Source organism: Momordica charantia (genome assembly GCF_013281855.1).
Source record: "Momordica charantia cultivar OHB3-1 chromosome 8 unlocalized genomic scaffold, Mcharantia_2.0 BLBB01000008.1, whole genome shotgun sequence".
Classification (NCBI taxonomy): domain Eukaryota; kingdom Viridiplantae; phylum Streptophyta; class Magnoliopsida; order Cucurbitales; family Cucurbitaceae; genus Momordica; species Momordica charantia.
In genome coordinates this window covers 27,957,845-27,976,529 of record NW_028275166.1, presented here as the reverse complement: position 1 = coordinate 27,976,529, position 18,685 = coordinate 27,957,845, and the positions used below count along the sequence as shown (strand labels likewise).

General features: G+C 36.9%; 2 protein-coding genes across 2 annotated transcripts; one reads left to right on the top strand and one right to left on the bottom strand.

Moving 5' to 3' along the window:
- Nucleotides 1-997: 997 nt before the first annotated feature.
- On the top strand, nucleotides 998-3,079 carry LOC111014136 (expansin-A22-like). Its single transcript, XM_022288764.2, has 2 exons — nucleotides 998-1,163; nucleotides 2,336-3,079. Exons 1-2 carry the CDS (start codon nucleotides 998-1,000, stop codon nucleotides 2,953-2,955), a joined length of 786 nt encoding a protein of 261 aa, XP_022144456.1. The 3' UTR covers nucleotides 2,956-3,079.
- Nucleotides 3,080-4,349: 1,270 nt separating this feature from the next.
- LOC111014108 (F-box family protein) lies at nucleotides 4,350-6,379 on the bottom strand. Its single transcript, XM_022288726.2, has 2 exons — nucleotides 6,149-6,379; nucleotides 4,350-5,402 (listed from the first exon to the last, which is right to left on the bottom strand). The coding sequence occupies exon 2, from the start codon at nucleotides 5,360-5,362 to the stop codon at nucleotides 4,613-4,615; it is 750 nt and encodes a 249-aa protein (XP_022144418.1). The 5' UTR covers nucleotides 5,363-5,402; nucleotides 6,149-6,379; the 3' UTR covers nucleotides 4,350-4,612.
- Nucleotides 6,380-18,685: the final 12,306 nt, after the last annotated feature.

The following is an 18,685-nucleotide window of genomic DNA, read 5'->3' as shown; positions in this document are numbered from 1 at the left end:
TTGACTTGGGAATGTAATTTGGCATCCTAAAGGACGAGCCCCGTGCCCAGTCAATGAGGTTCGGTAACTAGTCGACTGTCTTTTCTCCTTACATTTGACCTACGAGAATGCTACCTCCAAAGTCTAAGTAACTAGATTTCCTAAACTACATGATTCTTTAACCTTTGATTCTACTTAAGTATCAAAGTACTTGTGGCTAGCAGTGCATTGATGTTCAATCTTCTTTGTTTTGCAAGTCAACATTGAGTCTTTTTTATGTGATATTTGGTCAATTGATCGAACCAGATTTGCGCATCAATAGGAAATGTTTCTTAGACATAGAAAACAAGAAACAAGAGTAGTACCAAACGCTTATGTTTCTCAAAATCTGGAAACAAGAAACAAAAATTAAGAAACATGAATGTTATCATACCAACTCAGTTTTAGAATTTCTTTACAATTTTTTTTTTGCTTAAAATTAGTGAGTAAATTGTTAAAAATTGAATAAAGGGTAAAAATTACGACACTCATCTTAGTTCAAAATCATCCATCTCTTTTTTTTTTTTAACCTCGAGAGAAGAAATACATGTCAATTATCGCTTAACTATATTAATATGGGCTAAAAACCCACTCTCGTGAAGTGAAAGTTTAGTATGAAAACCGATACCATTTCTAAAATTTAGGGATAAAAATTAATTGCACTTCGGAAAAAAAAAGTAAAAGTTGATTCCGTTTCATTATTATTATAATTTTAACGGCAGCAACCAATTGAACGGACGTTATACTTAACGTGCATTTACATTTTCTCGTCGTTTGTATTTATTTTGTTTCCTTCTTCCGTTAAATAGCATGGGATCTTTCTTTCTCTTCCTTCCCTAATTTTGTCTGCCCACATTGAATTATAAACCAATAAGGAAAACCAATTTAATTTCCCATTTTAAATTCAATTTCTTCCCTATGAAATCACCACTTCCCATCATTACTTTCTCCAACAAACGAAAAAAAGAAAAAGGAAAAAATGGCCAATCCATCAAACAATTTGCTTCTTTGCTTGCCATTTTTGGCCATTTTTGTCCAAGCCATGGGCTCTAGACTAGTCCCATTGGGTTATCAAAGCATAGACACGACTTGGTACGATGGTCGTGCCACATTCTACGGTGATATGAGTGGTGCTGAAACTATGCGTAAGAAATACTTCCTTTTTTTCTCGTTTAATTAGACGCTGCCTAACTCATGTACGAGCTATTTTGTATAATGATCTAACACTATGTCTGCTTTTCTTTCTTTCGACTCTTTTTATTGGTTGATCTTAAATCTTTTAACGTTGTAGAACTCTTGGTTAGTCATATTTATGGATATGTTGTTTTCAAAAATCAAAATAAAAAAATATCCATCCACTAATTGATCATTCTATAATATTAAGATCATTATATGCTCGTTAACGTAATTTTACTATTAAATCATTTTAGCGAGTCATGCGTTACTTTCAAAATGATAGTAAAGATAAAAAATAGTATGAAATTATTTTATAATTAAAACTCCTATATATTATTTTATTAAGTAGATCTTACAATGCATTTCAGAAAAACTTGTAATTTAACTAATCAGGCACCAGTAATTATATGGAACTCAATAAATAAAATACCAAATATAATACTTTCAAATACTACTTCTACTTAATTAGCTATTGGAATGTTGACAGTAGCAGAACCACATCATTTCTTTTTGTTGTTAATTATATTTATACACGCGCATATATATATATATATATAATTAATGTGAACGTTTTTTAGTCCTTTTATTTTTTATTTTTTGGATAATAGTTCAAACACTACACCATTCTCAATAAAATTTTTGAAATATAATCGCAACTTTGTATTAAAAGGTTTTAATATGTATAAAATTTGTTATTGTTATTATTATTCTTTTATACTAAAGAACTAAAATGGTCATTTTTCAAAAGTACGTAAACTAAACAAATATTTTAAATGTACAAGATTGAAATAAAAAAATTGAAAATAAATATGAAAATAAACAAAAGTTGAAAATATAAAGATTAAAATAATATTTAAACTTATATTATAAATAAAGAGAAATGATCCATTTTATTATTATTTTTTATTACAACAATATTGATTCGAATCCACTATTTTTGATCGAAATATTCCTTAACAAATACAACTATTTGGCTGTTTATTTTGTTCGAACCTCGTAATCCTAATCACTGGTTAAGAGATTTGTTTGCCATTTTTTTTGAAGAAATTATAAAAATAGCACAAAAGAATATGTATTTTTATATATACATATTTATTTTGTTTAGTATAATTTTCCTTTTTATTTATTTATTTTTGAACAGAGGGAGCTTGCGGGTACGGAAACTTATTCGAGCAAGGGTACGGCCTGCGAACAGCGGCGCTAAGCACGGCGCTATTCAACAACGGCGCGGCGTGCGGCGCGTGCTTCGAAATACGGTGCGTGGACGCGCCTCAGTCGTGTATTCCACGCGCCGGCAGCATAAAAATCACGGCCACCAATTTCTGCCCCCCAAACTACACGAAAACCCACGACATCTGGTGCAATCCGCCGCAGCGCCACTTCGATCTCTCCCAGTACATGTTCACCAGAATCGCCCGCTACCGGGCCGGCGTCATCCCCGTCAGCTACCGCCGGATCCCCTGCTGGAAGCGCTGCGGCGTCAAGTTCAAACTCGCCGGAAACCCGTACTGGCTGCTGGTGCTGGTGTTCAACGTGGGCGGCGCCGGCGACGTGGCCGACGTCAAGATCAGAGGATCCGGAGGCGAGTGGGTTCAGATGAGGAGGAATTGGGGGCAGAATTGGGCGACCGGAGAGCGATTGGTGGGGCGGAGCTTGTCGTTCCGAGTCACCACCAGCGATTCCAAAACGATTCAACTCGACGGAGTTGTGCCCGGCGATTGGCGGTTCGGGCAGACCTTTGAAGGGAGGGCAAATTTCTAGTGGGTCCCATTTAGATTTAGGTCTATAGACTCTAGTCTTAAATAAGAAAAAAGAAAACAAAAAAGATTTAAGTCTTTTTTCCTTTTTTTCTTTTCCCCTTGTATTTAGGTCACCAATCTATGAATAAAAATGTTTTTTCTTTGTTTTTTTTTCTTTCCTGAATTGCAATACTATACTTCTGACTTTTAGTGAATGTTTTTGAAATAATCTTTAAGCAAGACTTTTGCTAATATTTTAAAGGAAAAGTTTACGTGATAGAATATTAAATTATGTGGTAATTAATATTTTAATTTTGCACTGAAAAGTCTTTTTTATACATTGTCGAAAGATGAGAGTTTGATTCTTCATCTACCCAATTTTATCCTAATCTCCTTAGCTTCTTTCATATTGCTAGGTTGTTTCATATTCTACTATGTAAAATTTCCGTTCAAAATATTAATTAATGTTTGTTTAAATAGTATTTTTGAAACTTTTTTGAAAAGTCAATGATGTAGCATCGAACGTTAAAAAAGGGAGACTTTTTAGAGAGAAAATAAAGAGAAAAGTGAGAGATTTGTTAAAAAAAAAAGATGAAAATATATAGAAATAAAAATTCTAGAGATATAAAAAATTTATATTCAAGAGATGAAAATTGTAGGGACATTTTTTAAAAGCATTACTAAACATAAAAACTGTTTTTTAACATATTATGAACCCCAAACTTATTTTAAAAATAACGTTGTTTTAAAGTTTTGTCTCATACATATGCATATTTTTCTCTCTCTACCAAATCTTTTCTCTATCCAACTTTTTAAAAAAGAGAACCAATTGCCAAACATGTTCGGTTCCCTGATTTTTTTTTAAACGAACAAAAAATACATGATTTTTGTTTTTGAAAAAAAAAAATAGAAATCAAAACAGAAAACCAAAATGGTTATCAAGGCCAAAATAACCAATGCCATACTCTTAGAAATGCTCAAATGATCTTCAACCAAAAAGCACATATGTTCAATATTCACACGATTGGTTTTGCAAAGAATGCGTAGAGTTATGAGACAACTCTCTCTAACAAACTTGACAAAATAGCTTTAGCTTTAGAATAGGAGGGACGCCTCCTCGCAAAGGAAGTTGCAATAACCAAGCTCATGCAATTGCTTACCAATACAAGTCACAAGCTTTGACATGCCATGAAGGGAGATTGACACCTATAGTAGATAAAAAAAGGCGTGTCCCAATGACAAAACAACTGGAGATCAATTTAGTCGAGATGTTATTTATGAAATCTAATACAACTAAGTAGCTATTTGCCAACCTAAACATAGTTCAGTAGCTCTTCATTGCTATGGAAATAAGACTTCACATATACCACTAATTTCTACTAGCGATAGCAAAATAGACGAATTGGCTTTCTAGTCTGGATCAAAATGCAGGTGACTCACATGAACTATGGAAACAAAATGCAAGTTCTAGAAAAATTAACATTCTTCATATTTATTGATGAAAGCAACTGAAAAATTATGTACATTGACAATGAACAAATGATAACAGGTAATAGATTGGTACCAGAAACTCGGAGCGAGGTTTCCAGCCACGGTTGTGAGAGTATCATACTTGGCGACCCCCCCACGTGGTGCCCAGGCTCTTCTTCAATTTTCTTTTGCACGAAAATGTCAACTCTTCATTTCCAATCAAGCAAGTCGAGAAGCCATAATACCTCATCCTTCGAGTTTGCAGCATCGTTGAAATCCATTACTATTCCAAATACATCAAGTACACCATCATTTCCATCGTCCAAGAAAAGCAACGAGATCCATGCTCGGATCCCGGAGACAAAGGGGTGGAGAGGCGAAAAATCAAGGTAGTCAAAAGCCAATGCCCTGTATGATGTTCGATCAATGTAATCAAATACAGATTTATTGACTATCCGAGCAACTTTATTGGAATCCTTGCGTCCCACAAGCACGGATACGCTCACAGTATGGCACAAGGGAATTGTGAACCTCGGCTCGACGAGTAGCGTCATCTTGAACTCGGGGGCTTCTAGGTGACATCTAAGCACATTGCTAGTACCAGGTGGTGGCACCTTGATACCAGCCTGGAGGACTTGGCCTGGGACCACTTCTGAGAAGATTAAGCTGTCTTCGCTCCAAATGTCAATATAAAACTCTAAATCATCGAAGGAAAGTCGAGGAGGGAGAAGAATTCGACGTTGGTGGCCTTTGTGGAAATCTTGGTATAGTTTATAGTAGGTACGGGTCGGAGGATCTGGCCTTTTGCAGGTTGAAGGCCATCTCTTGGCACACAAGCATTTCCAAAAGTAATCGTCTCGAGCTATGTCTCTCCACTGCTTGCACACTGCCATACATGAAGCAAGGTCCACACCTTCCAGCAAAGGGAAAATCACCTTTAAAATTTCTTCCCATGTCATTTTCCTGACAGAAGTATACGAAGAGAGTATGGATTCGATCCTGCAACGATAAAAAAAATCACAATGCCTCCTAGTCAGAACAACACATTTTGAACAATCCTGAAGGAAGGATAATATTGCAATTGAAATTAGATTGAAAAACAGAATCATATTTGTCATGGAAATTTTCACAAGGGGAGGGAGGCAGCACATTCTAGTAGAGAATAACAAATAACACCTAGAAAATCATATGAATTACATTTGAACATATAAAAAGTCGTAGGCATAATTTACATTCTCCATAATCATATTTGTGTTTCTTGTATAAATAAACATAAAACGACCATTTCAACGATGATTAAAGAAAAGAAAAAACGCTGGAACTTATAACCCTGCAGTGATCATTGTAATGCCATCATAATTTATAAGTACTCCTCGAGAACCATATAATTTGATCTACTAAACACAATCAGCAACAATCAGTAAAATATTTGAATTATTAAAACTAGAAAACGTCAATAATAACAGGAAACAAAACCTTCTAAAGCAGAAAATGTCATAAACTGGAAAAAAAAAGAAAAACAAAAGTGGGGAACGAAAATCACATTTCTAATAGTAGAAGAGAAGTTCGTACATTTCCCAGTTTCAAAGACATTTACATTTCCATCCACCGAGTTGCCCAACGAAAATGCTAGGTGTAAAATTAACATTCAATCCAAAACTTACGATAACACAGAAAGTGAATACAATCAAACGATTCCTTGGATTAAGAGAATTAAAAATTAGCGAGACAGAGAGAGATCAAACCCTAGATGATCATGCGCCCAAGGAGACGAAGAAAAATGATTTTACTCCGAATCTGGAGAGGTAGATTGAAGAGAAAATGCGATCCTGGATGATATCGACAATCACGTACCACAAACTCCGGCGGAATTGGTAAAAATTTCCGATTAAATCGAGATCAGAAGACACTGCGCTCAGAAAAGTCCGACGAGAGAGAGAGAAAGTAGCGGGTAGGACGAACGATTTGAGCACAGAAGCTTCTACAATTAAGTGTAGTAAAAATGTCTTTTATTTTATATTGGGCCAACAAGGAACACTAGCCGGCCCATTAGGCCATTTTTGTTTTTATTTTTTCAATGCGATTATTATCAAATGAAGTGGAAAGTTGGAGAGACTCACCGAATTTTACTTTCTAAAGAATCAAATACGTTTGTGTACCAAAAGCCAATCAAGATCGACCCGACGAAGGTATATTGGAAAGAACTTGGATGTTGTCTTGCGAGGAGGACCTGTACAAGATAACAAATATTTTGATATTCAAATCAAGTTTAAGTTAGATCTTAGTTTGGAGATCGAGCTACTAGAATACGATACATGATACAGGGGTGAAGTGTACTATTTATAGGTTGAGACAAGGGGATTCGACCGACAGTTGGATATATCGTGTCAAAGATCATCTTGTCGGACGTCCATGTTCTAGATAGGGAGACTTTCATTATGCTTAAGGATCTACTTGTCTCACCACGTTTAAGACCCATACTCCCTATTTTAGCATTCACTCATTCGTCGAACTATGTTAAATATCCATAAATGAGATACATATTTTGGATGAGTCGAGCCGACTTCATCCGCTCGGAAGAACACAACCTCGGCCAGCCCTTCAATATGATTTCTTTATTTTGACAGGAGTAATTCGCAGGATCATAGCCTATTCAACTTGCAATCAATTAGGCTATATGATCTTTTCTTGCAGCAGTATTTGGCTAAGTATGAAAAGTGGTTCTTCCCTTGAAGGACGATATTTAGGAAAGACATTCAGGTGGTATTGAAGGAAGACCTTGTCTTTCTCTGTCCTCCATGTGTCAAGACTATTTTTGTGGCCCAATAACATAAACCTAAAGAATTCTATTTTTTTTAAGGATAATTCTTGAATAATTATGAATCAAGCTTTAAGCATTTTTTAACCATCTCTAAAAGAACACATTTTTTAACGAGTAGTATTAAAGCATGACTTTGCCTGAGAAATTGTTGTTAAGCATGTTTTTTTTTGTTTAATCATATGTCTATGATTAAATTTCTGAGGAATAGATACAGTTTTATCTTTCACATTATACCAACAAAGTTGTTTTCTGGGTTGATAGGTTGTTGATCATGATTTTCTTGAACAATTTTACATGAAATGAATGGTTTTAATTGTTGAAAATTCATCTGAATGTGTTTTGTGCTCATATGAGAAATTAAAGTCTATGCTTTAGGCAACGACTAAAACATATTGATTGTGTTATAAAAAATTACTAAAAAAAATTAAAAAGGACAAAAATTTAAATTATATAACAAAAATGAACATTTTAAAAATAAAGAGACCGAAGTGAACCATTACTAAAAGTACGTTTATAACCCAAAATTTATATATACCCCTCAAACTTTTTAATCATGTTATTTCAAAATTATTTTTCATACTAACTTCATTTATCTGAAAATGATATCTCAAATATTTTGAGAATTTTCACAATGATATTATATTGTCTGTTTTAGGCATAACATCTTTATTTTTAGTTCATACAAAAGGCTTTTATACCAATAAAAATATTGTTAATTCATGATGTTTTCCTTATTTAGTTAACGTAGGACTTTGGTCTCATTTCCAACAATGTAAAATATATAGTTCATATATATTTTTATGCACAAAATTTCTACCTTGTATAGAATTTGGGGACAAAACTCAAATTCCACATATTATTTAAAGGACAAAAGTTGAAATAAGGATTTTTTTTTCAAGTTAAAAAAAAAAAAGAAAAAAGAAAGGATTTTAAGAAAATGTTGGCTGAGAGGATGATTGAAACCATAGAAAAAGTTGGAAGGATATTTTTAAATTTTTTTAAAAATAACTAAAAATTAATTCAAATCTATGTCAAGGTCAAAAACTACAAGTAACCATTCAGTAACATTTTTTATTTCAAGTGTTACTGAAAAGTGAAAAAACTAAACAAAAAAGGAAATGTGTAGTTATTATCGTTTTTTTAAGCTCAAAACTAAATATTGATGAAAAGTAAAATAAAAGAATCTAAAGAGTGTTTTTGGGGCGAAGATTTGAGTTTGGATTGGATTGACTTATTGTTGGTAACGTTTTCGTTTCTTGTTTCTCGTTTCTAATTTTCTTAAGAAATCTAAACAATTTACAACTTAACTTTGTTTCTTGTTTTTCTTTTTCGGGAACATCCTCACAATTGTATAGAAATTTTGGGAACAAATAAAACAAGAGATAATATCTTCGGTAGTTTTTTATTATTTTGAAATTTAAAATATTTAATTCCATAATTTTAATCATATTCTTTTAATTATTGTGGACCCCGTATAAATTTTCAACACCAATCCCTTAATTCACTCCTCCAGATCCATGATGGTCTCATAGGTAAATAAAATAGCTAGAATTATGTATAAGATATATACCACATATACAATATATTCTAATATTTACAATATATGCTGCTTCAGTCAATATATTCTCATATACGATATATTCTCATATATTCCCATATATACAATATACGGTTATAACATATATTCTATTTGTACTTTTGAAATCTATTATTATTTACACGATGTAATTAACATTATGTATATTATGTATATACGTCTTTTAAGTAAGATCTAATTTACATATCACATATTATTATAGAATATTAACAATTAAGTAGTCATTTGTATATTTTTATGATATAACGTATATACCATGAAGACTTTTGAATTCAAATATTATTATGGATACGGTTAATATAATTTATATACCTATTAATATTGTTTTATAACTTACAAACCATGTATTATTCAAACTTTATAGAGAATAATTAGATATCAATGTCAATGATTTGTATTTCTATAAATATTATGGAACTAAATGTATACACTATAAGATATATCCCATATATCTCCATATATACTGATGACAAAGCGATGAAATCAAACTCACTATAAGATGTATCCCTAGATATACATTAGTTCACACCTACATTTTGCACTACTGAAATCTAGGTGCGTATAAAAATAGAGCGTTAAACTATACAAAATCATAAATTGAAAAAAAACCATTGAATATATATGTGTATGGAAGGGGTTTAACAGTACAAAAAAAAACAATGAGTTTTCGACATTGTTCAAATCTGAAATAAAAAAACTTGGAGGATATATTGGAATGAAAAATATATCATGGTGAGACAAAACTACTTTCCAATCGGTGAGATGAAGGAGACGACGAACGAAGACGAAGGAGCGCAGACGGCGAATGGTGACGAAGGAGCGCAGACGGCGAATGGAGACGAAGGAGCACAGACGACGAATGGAGACGAAGGAGCGGACGGAAATCGAACGAGAGAGGAAGAATATAGGACTACTCCGACGATGAAGAATAATGGAGATGACGATCGGAGACGAAGAACGTTGACGAAGCCGGAGATGGAGAAACGCAGATGGTCGGAGACGAAGAAGAAAAGTTGGAGAGAAGGAGCGCAGATGGCCGAAGACGAAGGAGCGTAGACGGCCGGAACGGAGGAGCGTAGACGGACGGAACGAAGCAGTCTTCGAACAAGAGAGGAAAAAGAAAAATCGAAGGAGAAGGAGGGGTTTTCAAAATTTTCAATTATGGAAGATTTTGGGAATTTGATTAGTATTTTGGGATTTGGTATTTTTTACTTTTGGAAAGTCTTAATTAGGCAAAATTTAAGGGATTTAAATGGTAACCTCCCAATTTACTAATTTTAGATTTTAAAAGTTAATTAATATTGAAGCATAGATACAATTTACTGTAAATTGGGTATCATCTTAAATTGAGTTGTTTCATAACAAAAGTGCAAATTTTATACCTTCAATCCTTTTATGTAATTATGATCTCTACTAATCCCATAAAACAAGTTTCTCATTTCTGGTTCACATTTTCAATTTGTTTCAAAATATAAATAAAAATATTGTTCTATTATACGTGAATTCTTAGAGGTTAAAACCATACAATAAATTTTTTTCCATTAAAAATAAGAAAGCAGAAACAAGAAACGAGAATCATGAACTTTCACTTAAACACGTGTTATGTATCGCCTAAAAAACAAAGGTGGTGGAGTCCAAATAATGGACCGCAAACTTTGAAAAAGAAAACGAAAAATTAAAAAAAGAAAAAGAAAAAAAAGGTGTTGGATGTTAGACAGGGCAAGTAGGGCCCATGGGCTTAGAAGCAAAAGGTAAAGTGGCCCATGGGCTTTAAATATAATTGCAAACCCTCTGCCGACCAACAAACAAAAGGAATAAAGCATTTGGAAAAAATATGTATGAAAGGTTACATCAAAAGAAAATTTCTCAAAGTTGCAACTATTGTTTGGTTTCACCAAGCACATTTTTGTTCTCCCACATTTGACCTAATCTACCTCACATTTAGAGCAAACCCACACATGCATATCATGATCAATCGACCCCATTTGTCGGGTTTCTAGCTTGTTGAAGTAATTTTTTTACGACTGATTAAGGGATTAGGTTTGAGTTATTCATCTCTATGTTTGAACCACACTAGTAGGTATAACTACAAAATTTGTTTCTTTTAATCTTCGGGAGTGTTTGGACCACCTTAATTACATGTGTTTCGACTAATGTTTTGGAACAGTTGTCCTTGTTCTAGCCTTACAATATTTAATTGTACAAAACTCATAGAATTTTATCTTGAGGAGATGGCCTCATGAAGTTTTAGCTTATTCTCCCCTATTTTTCTTCTACATTTGCCACATGTTCAAAACACTACGATTTTAACGAGTTTTAATACCATTTAATTCCAATTTTAAATAGAGATTTGAGGTAAAGTGTTTTTTCTGTCTCTATTTCAATTTTAGATTTCGACATTGGAGATATTCTCTAACGTAGGATTAATTCCGAATTAGAGACATGTCATCATTGAGAAGAATTACGCTATGCACCTCCAAACTATTAGTCAATGGAACAAAACTCTGAGTAACCAGATAACCCTCCACCACCAACTATTCCACAAATTCATCGTTGGAGATCTGCAATACGGTTGTCAATGTAGTCCCCGAAATCTTGACTAATACTAATAAAGGTATCAAGGTGCTAATTAATCTATTTTGCAAGATTCAAAAGGATTCAGACTGTTTTTTAATCTTTGATGCTTTTGTAATTTTTTGGCTGAAACATTCTCCAACATGCAATGGGGAAAGTCTTTGGCTCTAATACCTAGTCAAGCAAATCAAATCATGTTTTTATTCTTGCTAAATATAGTAAGTCTTTTGCTAATTCTCTTGCTTTTTTGGGTTGGTGTAATACCATAATTTCCAACGTGATTGAGACCCTCTTTATTTCAAATAGGGATAAGATTAAAGATTTTTTTTTCCTGTTTCAATTTTAGATTTCGAGAGGTGTGATGGGATTTATTTTTATAAATGGGTTGTGTTATTTGTTTCTTATTTCTAATGTTTTTACTAGTGTTTTTTTTTTTTAACGTTTTGTTCGTCTTTATTTAGTTTATCGTCGATGATGTTGTTCGTGCTCTTGTAACTTTTCACAGGTCTTTTGTTTCTTTTGTGCCTTGATCTTGGACTATAAGATCCATTTTTCTGCTAGCAATATATCTCTAATCTTGAAAAATAATTAAAATTGATTTCAGAGTATAAATGGAAACAAGAATGTCACTTCCAACCTTTTTATCTCGTCGTAGAGATATCATCCTTAACTTTCATGACATGTATAAGAGTGACGTCATTCATGAGGCACCAAAGTTCGAACTAGAAACATATTGCTTTTGATGAGGGATAATAATATCTATCTTTTTTTTTCTCTATTTTGAATTTTAAATTGAAGGTGGATTGGAGAAAAAATGGAACACAATCCTCATTTTCCATTTAATTTAATGAAGATTATTTTTTTTAGTACATGATTCCAACTCACGAACTTCTAATCGGATAAAGAGTCCAATTTCCAATTGAATTATGCTAAAGTTGCAATTTAATGAAAGGTTATAATAATGGCCAAAAAGAGTAGTTTGAGGGTACATTCATACCACTAGTTTTACCAAAAAAAAATTAAGGATCTTAGAAAAAAGTGGAGATAATTAGTGATTAATAAATGAAAGGTGGTGGAGTATAAGAGGGAAATATTGGATTGAAAAAGAAAAGTTTCTTTAATTTAAAAATATATATTTAAATATTATTTTGATTCTGTTACTTTAAAAAACGTTTAATAATTTACTTCAATATATTTTTTATTTACTTTAGTAATATGTTTTTTTTTAGGTAAATTTGTACACATGTAATAAAGTAGTTTATCTTAATTTGTTTTTACATCAAATCAGCATATTCTAAAAGATAAGCCACTAGTTAGAAGTTGGGTTCTTTCTATCAATCTTTATCTACCACTCAAATGTATTCGACTCTTGTTTTGGGTAATTTTAATTTTATTAGAAGCCATCAGAGCTCTATAAACTATAAATCTAAATTACAAATTTAATATTTAGAGATTAAATTTTCATAATTAACCTAAGCTTACAAATTTTTGTAATATTATGAGAATTTTTGGAAATGAACTTTAATAACTATCGTAAAATGAGTATTTTTAATTTTTGTATTTTATTCTTTGTTAAAAATATATTGCCCGAATTGAAATTTATTGAAATTCATTCTTTTTCTCCTAAACTTCTCCAACACTAACAAACTCTCTTCTAACTCGATGTATCAAACCGACACCAAATCGAGTAACCAAAATTTCAACCATGGATATATTCATTTATAAGATCCTATTAAAATTGAAAAACAAATCACAAATTTTCACATGATATATATAAGTGTTGATGCGTGGATTTCGGAGATTCAGTACCTCGCATCCACCAAACTTGTTGATCCGGGACTAGTACCTGCAAAATCAAATCGAGTTAAACCGGTGTGACTCTAGTCACACGGGCTCCGATGCTTAAGTTAGCAAGAGAATAATGTAAATGTAGTCAACTCTCTTCCCCCCTACCTCTAAGGCTGGATCAATACTTATAGCGTGAAGTTGTTCCAGAATCTTCCGTAGCTAACCCTAATTCACCGTTGCAGGGCCTGGGCGACATCGTCGATCGAAGACGGGGGATCACTGGCTGGGCCGTGGGCCGAGCACCGGGTCGGGGCCGAGCACCGGGTCGGGGCCGAGCCCTTCGTGGCTCAGTGGGCTTCCCTCTGGTCGCTTTCCTCGTTCTCTGCCCCGGCGTTAGGTCACTCTTTTGGCCGGCCTGTTATGTCCCGGGCCGGTCTTCCCCAATCAGACTTCAACTCCTTATCTCGTTTCGGGTCATTTTCGCTCTCCATAACAATGGCCCCCACTCTCAAAACAGAAGACGAATAATTGTGTAATGATCTTTGTTTTGAGAGTACTTGTCGCTTTGTCGTTACCACGAGATCATTGTATATCAGTGGCTAAAAATGGGAAGGTTGCTAACGCACAGGGCTTCTACCAAAAGCTTTTGATCCAATTTTGGATCTTAGTGCTTGGTTCCTGCCACTGGTTTTGTACATTGAACTTGTCGATACTATTCATGAATTGGAAGTTTTTCCAATTTTCGTTGACCATAATCAAGTCTCCTGAGCCTGGTTTTATTCTCATCTGAGTTTAAACCATTTTGGCCTTGGGATCTAACTTTAACAGAACTAATGTCGATACCTTTGGGTTTCTAACCTATTTGACTTTTGCCCATGTTTTATACCTCAGGGTTTACTCTCGGGTTTCTAACCCACTTGGCTTTTGCCAATGACCTTTATACCCTGAGTTTAGTCGGTACCCTTAGGTTTCTAACATATTTGGCTTCTGCCGGTTTTTTACCCCCAGTTAAATCAACACCCTCGGGTTTTTAACCTATTTTGGCTTTTGCCATATGATTTTCTACCCGTGGGTTTCGTTGATCGGTTGGGCTTGCCTGTTTTCTGTTTTAACCTTGCTGGGCCCGTACGCATGCCTTTCTCAGCACCTCGGGATTCTTTTCCCTGGTTTCACTGATTGGCTTTCAGCTTATCGGCCTGCTTCTAGGTCCGTCCCAATTTTGAGTTCCTTGATTGGTCGTAGATATGTAGATGTTCAGGTCGTAGATATGTAGATATTTATATGATGCCCCCTGCTTGAGAAATTTATTTCAGAATGAACATAAGAACTCAAGTATCACGTCGAACGTCGAATACTTTATTAGTAGGAAAATCGTCCTGTCGAAAATTTTGTCACAATAAGCTTAGTTGGTCAAATAATGGAGAAACATAAAAATGTCCAGAAATATGTCGAACTAGTGGTAGTATCTTTTGAGGTGTTAGGCGTGCCACGGGTGTAGTAAGGCCTTCCCCCGCTGGTCTTCTAAAGCATAAGTGTCTATTCGCACCACTTTAGTGACTTTGTATGGGCCCTCCCATGTTGGCCCGAGCGCACCGCTAGTTGAATCTTTTGTATTGGGCATAACCTTTCTTAACACCAGATCACCTTCTCTAAAGTCACGTTGCTTGACCTTCGAGTTGTAGTATCGAGCTATTCGATTTTTGTATTCAGCCGTTCGTAGTCGTGCTGTTTCTCGATGTTCTTCTAATAGGTCGAGGTTGAGCTTTACGGATTCGTCGTTGTCAAGTAGAGTGAACTGCTCTACCCTTGGGGAGGGGAGTCTGATCTCGACTGGCACTACCGCCTCAGAGCCAAATGATAACGAAAATGGCGTTTCTCCTGTCGAAGTACAAGGTGTCGTTCTGTATACCCATAATGCGTTGGGAAGTTCCTCTGCCCACAACCCTTTGAGCTTTTCTAATCTGGTCTTCAGAGTTCTTTTGATAATTTTGTTGACTGTTTCAACCTACCCATTAGCCTGCGGATGTGCTGGCGAGGAACAGATGTGCTTAATGCCCAACTCCCTGCAAAATTCTCGAAAGGCAGCATTGTCGAACTGCTTCCCATTATCACTGATAATGGCGTAGGGTATTCCGAAGCGGCAAATTATGTTCTTCCAGATGAAGTCGGTGACTTTTTTCTCTGTAATTGTCGCTAGGGCTTTGGCTTCGGCCCACTTAGTAAAATAGTCGACTGCCACTACTGCAAATTTGGTCTGGCCCTTTCCTAGTGGGAGAGGCCCTATAAGGTCTATTCCCCACTGAGCAAAGGGCCAAGGACTCATTATGCTTGTCAGAGGCTCTGGCGGTTGTCTAGGTACGGTTGCAAACCGTTGGCATTTGTCGCATTTTTTGGTGAATTGCTTCGTGTCATTCAGCATGGTCGGCCAGTAGTACCCTTGTCGAATTATTTTGTGACTTAGGGATCGTGCTCCAGAATGGCTCCCACAAACACCCTCATGTATCTCTCTCATGACGTAGTCGGCTTCATCGGGCGTTAGACATTTTAAAAGCGGCAACGAGTAGCCTCTTTTGTACAGATTGTCGTCTTTAAGCACATATCTGGCCGCTCGTCGTTGTAGCTGCTGGGCCTCTATCTTTTCAGTGGGCAGGATCTCATCTTTCAAATATTTGATCAAAGGGCTCTTCCAGATTTCTTCTGGTTGCCCTTGATTGTCGATATCCATGGCTTCCTGAGCTTCTATGCTTGGCTCGGGTAGAATCTCGACCGGTACAGTTCTGCCTAAGTCGGTTTCATAAGCCGCAGCTAGTCGAGCTAACGCATCGGCGTTTACGTTTTGAGCACGTGGAATTTGTCGAATCTCATATTTTGAGAACTGGTCGAGCTGGTTTCTTACCTGTGAAAGGTATTTCGCCATTCGCGGTTCTCTAGCCTGGAACTCCTCTTTCACCTGACCCACAATCAGCTGTGAATCACTAAGTATTAGTATGTTCGTGACCCCAACGTACCTGGCCACTTTTAGTCCTGCTAGTAGAGCTTCGTACTCGGCTTCGTTGTTGGATGCATGAAAGTTGAATCGCAGCGCATATTCGAATCTTTCTTTATCTGGAGAGATTAGTAGGAGTCTTGCCCCGCATCCTCGAAAATTTGAGGACCCATCTACGTAGAGTGTCCAGAGTTGTTCTTCCTCAACCACTTGTGGGTCGATACTATATACTTGAGGCTCTGTTGGTGTTAATTCCGCTATGAAGTCTGCCACAACCTGCCCTTTCATGGCAGTTCTTGGCTTATAGTGAATGTCGTATTCGCTGAGCTCTACAACCCACTTTATCAGTCGTCCATAAGTGTCTGGCTTTTGTAAGATCTGTCGTAAGGGAAAGTTGGTGAGGACCATTATTTTGTGAGCTTGGAAATACGGGCGTAGTCTCCGAGCTGAAGTGACCAGTGCCAATGCCAGCTTCTCCATTGGTGGGTATCTAAGTTCTGCATCTACCATTGCTTTGCTTGTGTAGTAAATTGGGGATTGTCGTCCATCTTCTTCCTTTATTAACGCGGAACTCACCGCAGTGCTGGATACAACTAAGTATAAGTAGAGCTCATCACCCACGATCGGCTTTGCGAGGAGTGGAGCTGCCCCTAGGTACTGTTTCAGCTCCTTAAAGGCAGCCTCGCACTCTTCCGTCCATTCAAATTGTCCTTTCTTTCTTAAGATTTTGAAGAATGGTAGGCACTTGTCAGTCGAACGGCTAACGAATCTGTTGAGTGCTGCTATCCTTCCATTGAGTCCCTGCAGCTGCTTTAGAGTTTTAGGTGGATCCATCTCCAGAACAGCTTTGATCTTATCTGGATTGGCTTCGATTCCCCTTTGGTGCACTAAAAATCCCAGGAACTTGCCTGAGGTCACTCCAAACGTGCATTTGGTGGGATTCAACTTCATCTTGTACTTTCGCAAGATGTCGAACGCTTCTGCCAAATCCTCCTCGTGTCGCTCGTTCTTTCGACTCTTTACCAGCATGTCGTCTACGTAGACTTCCATATTTTTGCCGATTAAGGCTGCAAACATCTGATTCACCATTCGTTGGTAGGTTGCACCTGCATTATTTAATCCAAACGGCATCACGGTGTAGCAATACAAGCCTCGACTCGTGACAAAAGAAGTTTTCTCCTGATCCGGTACATGCATCTTGATTTGATTATATCCAGAGTAGGCATCCATGAAACTCAATCTTTCATGTCCTGCAGTGGCATCAACCAGTTGATCTATTCGAGGCAAAGGAAAAGAATCCTTTGGACAGGCCTTATTTAGATCCGTGAAGTCGATGCACATTCTCCATTTGCCGTTTGGCTTCTTTACCAGCACCACGTTGGATATCCACTGGGGATAATGTACTTCCCGAATGAAGCCTGTTTTCAGTAGCTCATCCACCTGTTCAGCTACAATCTCGTTCCTTTCTTGGTTGAACGCGCGACGCTTCTGTTTCACTGGCTTACAGCTCTCGTCGACGTTGAGTCGATGTACCATAACTCCTCGGTCGATTCCCGGCATGTCCTCCGGTGACCATGCGAACACATCAGCGTTGCTTCTGAGGAAGTTTATAAGGCTTTCTCTTTCCTCACTCCCCAACTTGGTTCCGATGTTGACCCGTCGATCTTCGGTTGTCAGAGGGACAGATTCTACCCCTTCAGCCGGTTCTCCCCTGTCAAGGGTGGTCGAATTAAGTCGATGACCAGGGCTCGGCCTTGCCTCTCCCGAAAGATCTGTCGCTTTAATCAGGCCCGCCACTGGTCCTCCCTTATCAAGGGTGGTCGGATTAAGTCGATAACCAGGGCTCGGCCTCGCCTTTCCCGATAGGTCTGTCACTTTATTCAGGCCCGACACTGGTTCTCCCCCGTCAAGGGTGGTCGGATTAAGTTGACGATCAGGGCTCGGTCTTGCCTCATCTAAGTGATCAGCCGCTTTTTTCAGGCTCTTCTCTTCGAAGCACCGATGGCTCTCATCAGGATTCATGTTGCTTGCGGACCAAGTCGATGATCAGGGCTTCGTCCTACCTCGCCTGAATGGTCGGCCACTGCACCCTACACGCCTTGGATCGAAATTTCACCTCAGATCGGGATTTTACTTCGACGAAACTCGTTTTGCTGTATCGTCCCCACAGACGGCGCCAATTATTGATGCGTGGATTTCGGTCCTCCGGTTCGCTACCTCGCATCCACCAAACTTGTTGATCCGGGACTAGTACCTGCAAAATCAAATCGAGCTAAACCGGTGTGACTCTAGTCACACGGGCTCCGATGCTTAAGTTAGCAAGAGAATAACGTAAATGTAGTCAACTCTCTTCCACCTACCTCTAAGGCTGGATCAATACTTATAGCGTGAAGTTGTTCCAGAATCTTCCGTAGCTAACCCTAATTCACCGTTGCAGGGCCTGGGCGACATCGTCGATCGAAGACGGGGGATCACTGGCTGGGCCGTGGGCCGAGCACGGCTCGGGACCGAGCCCC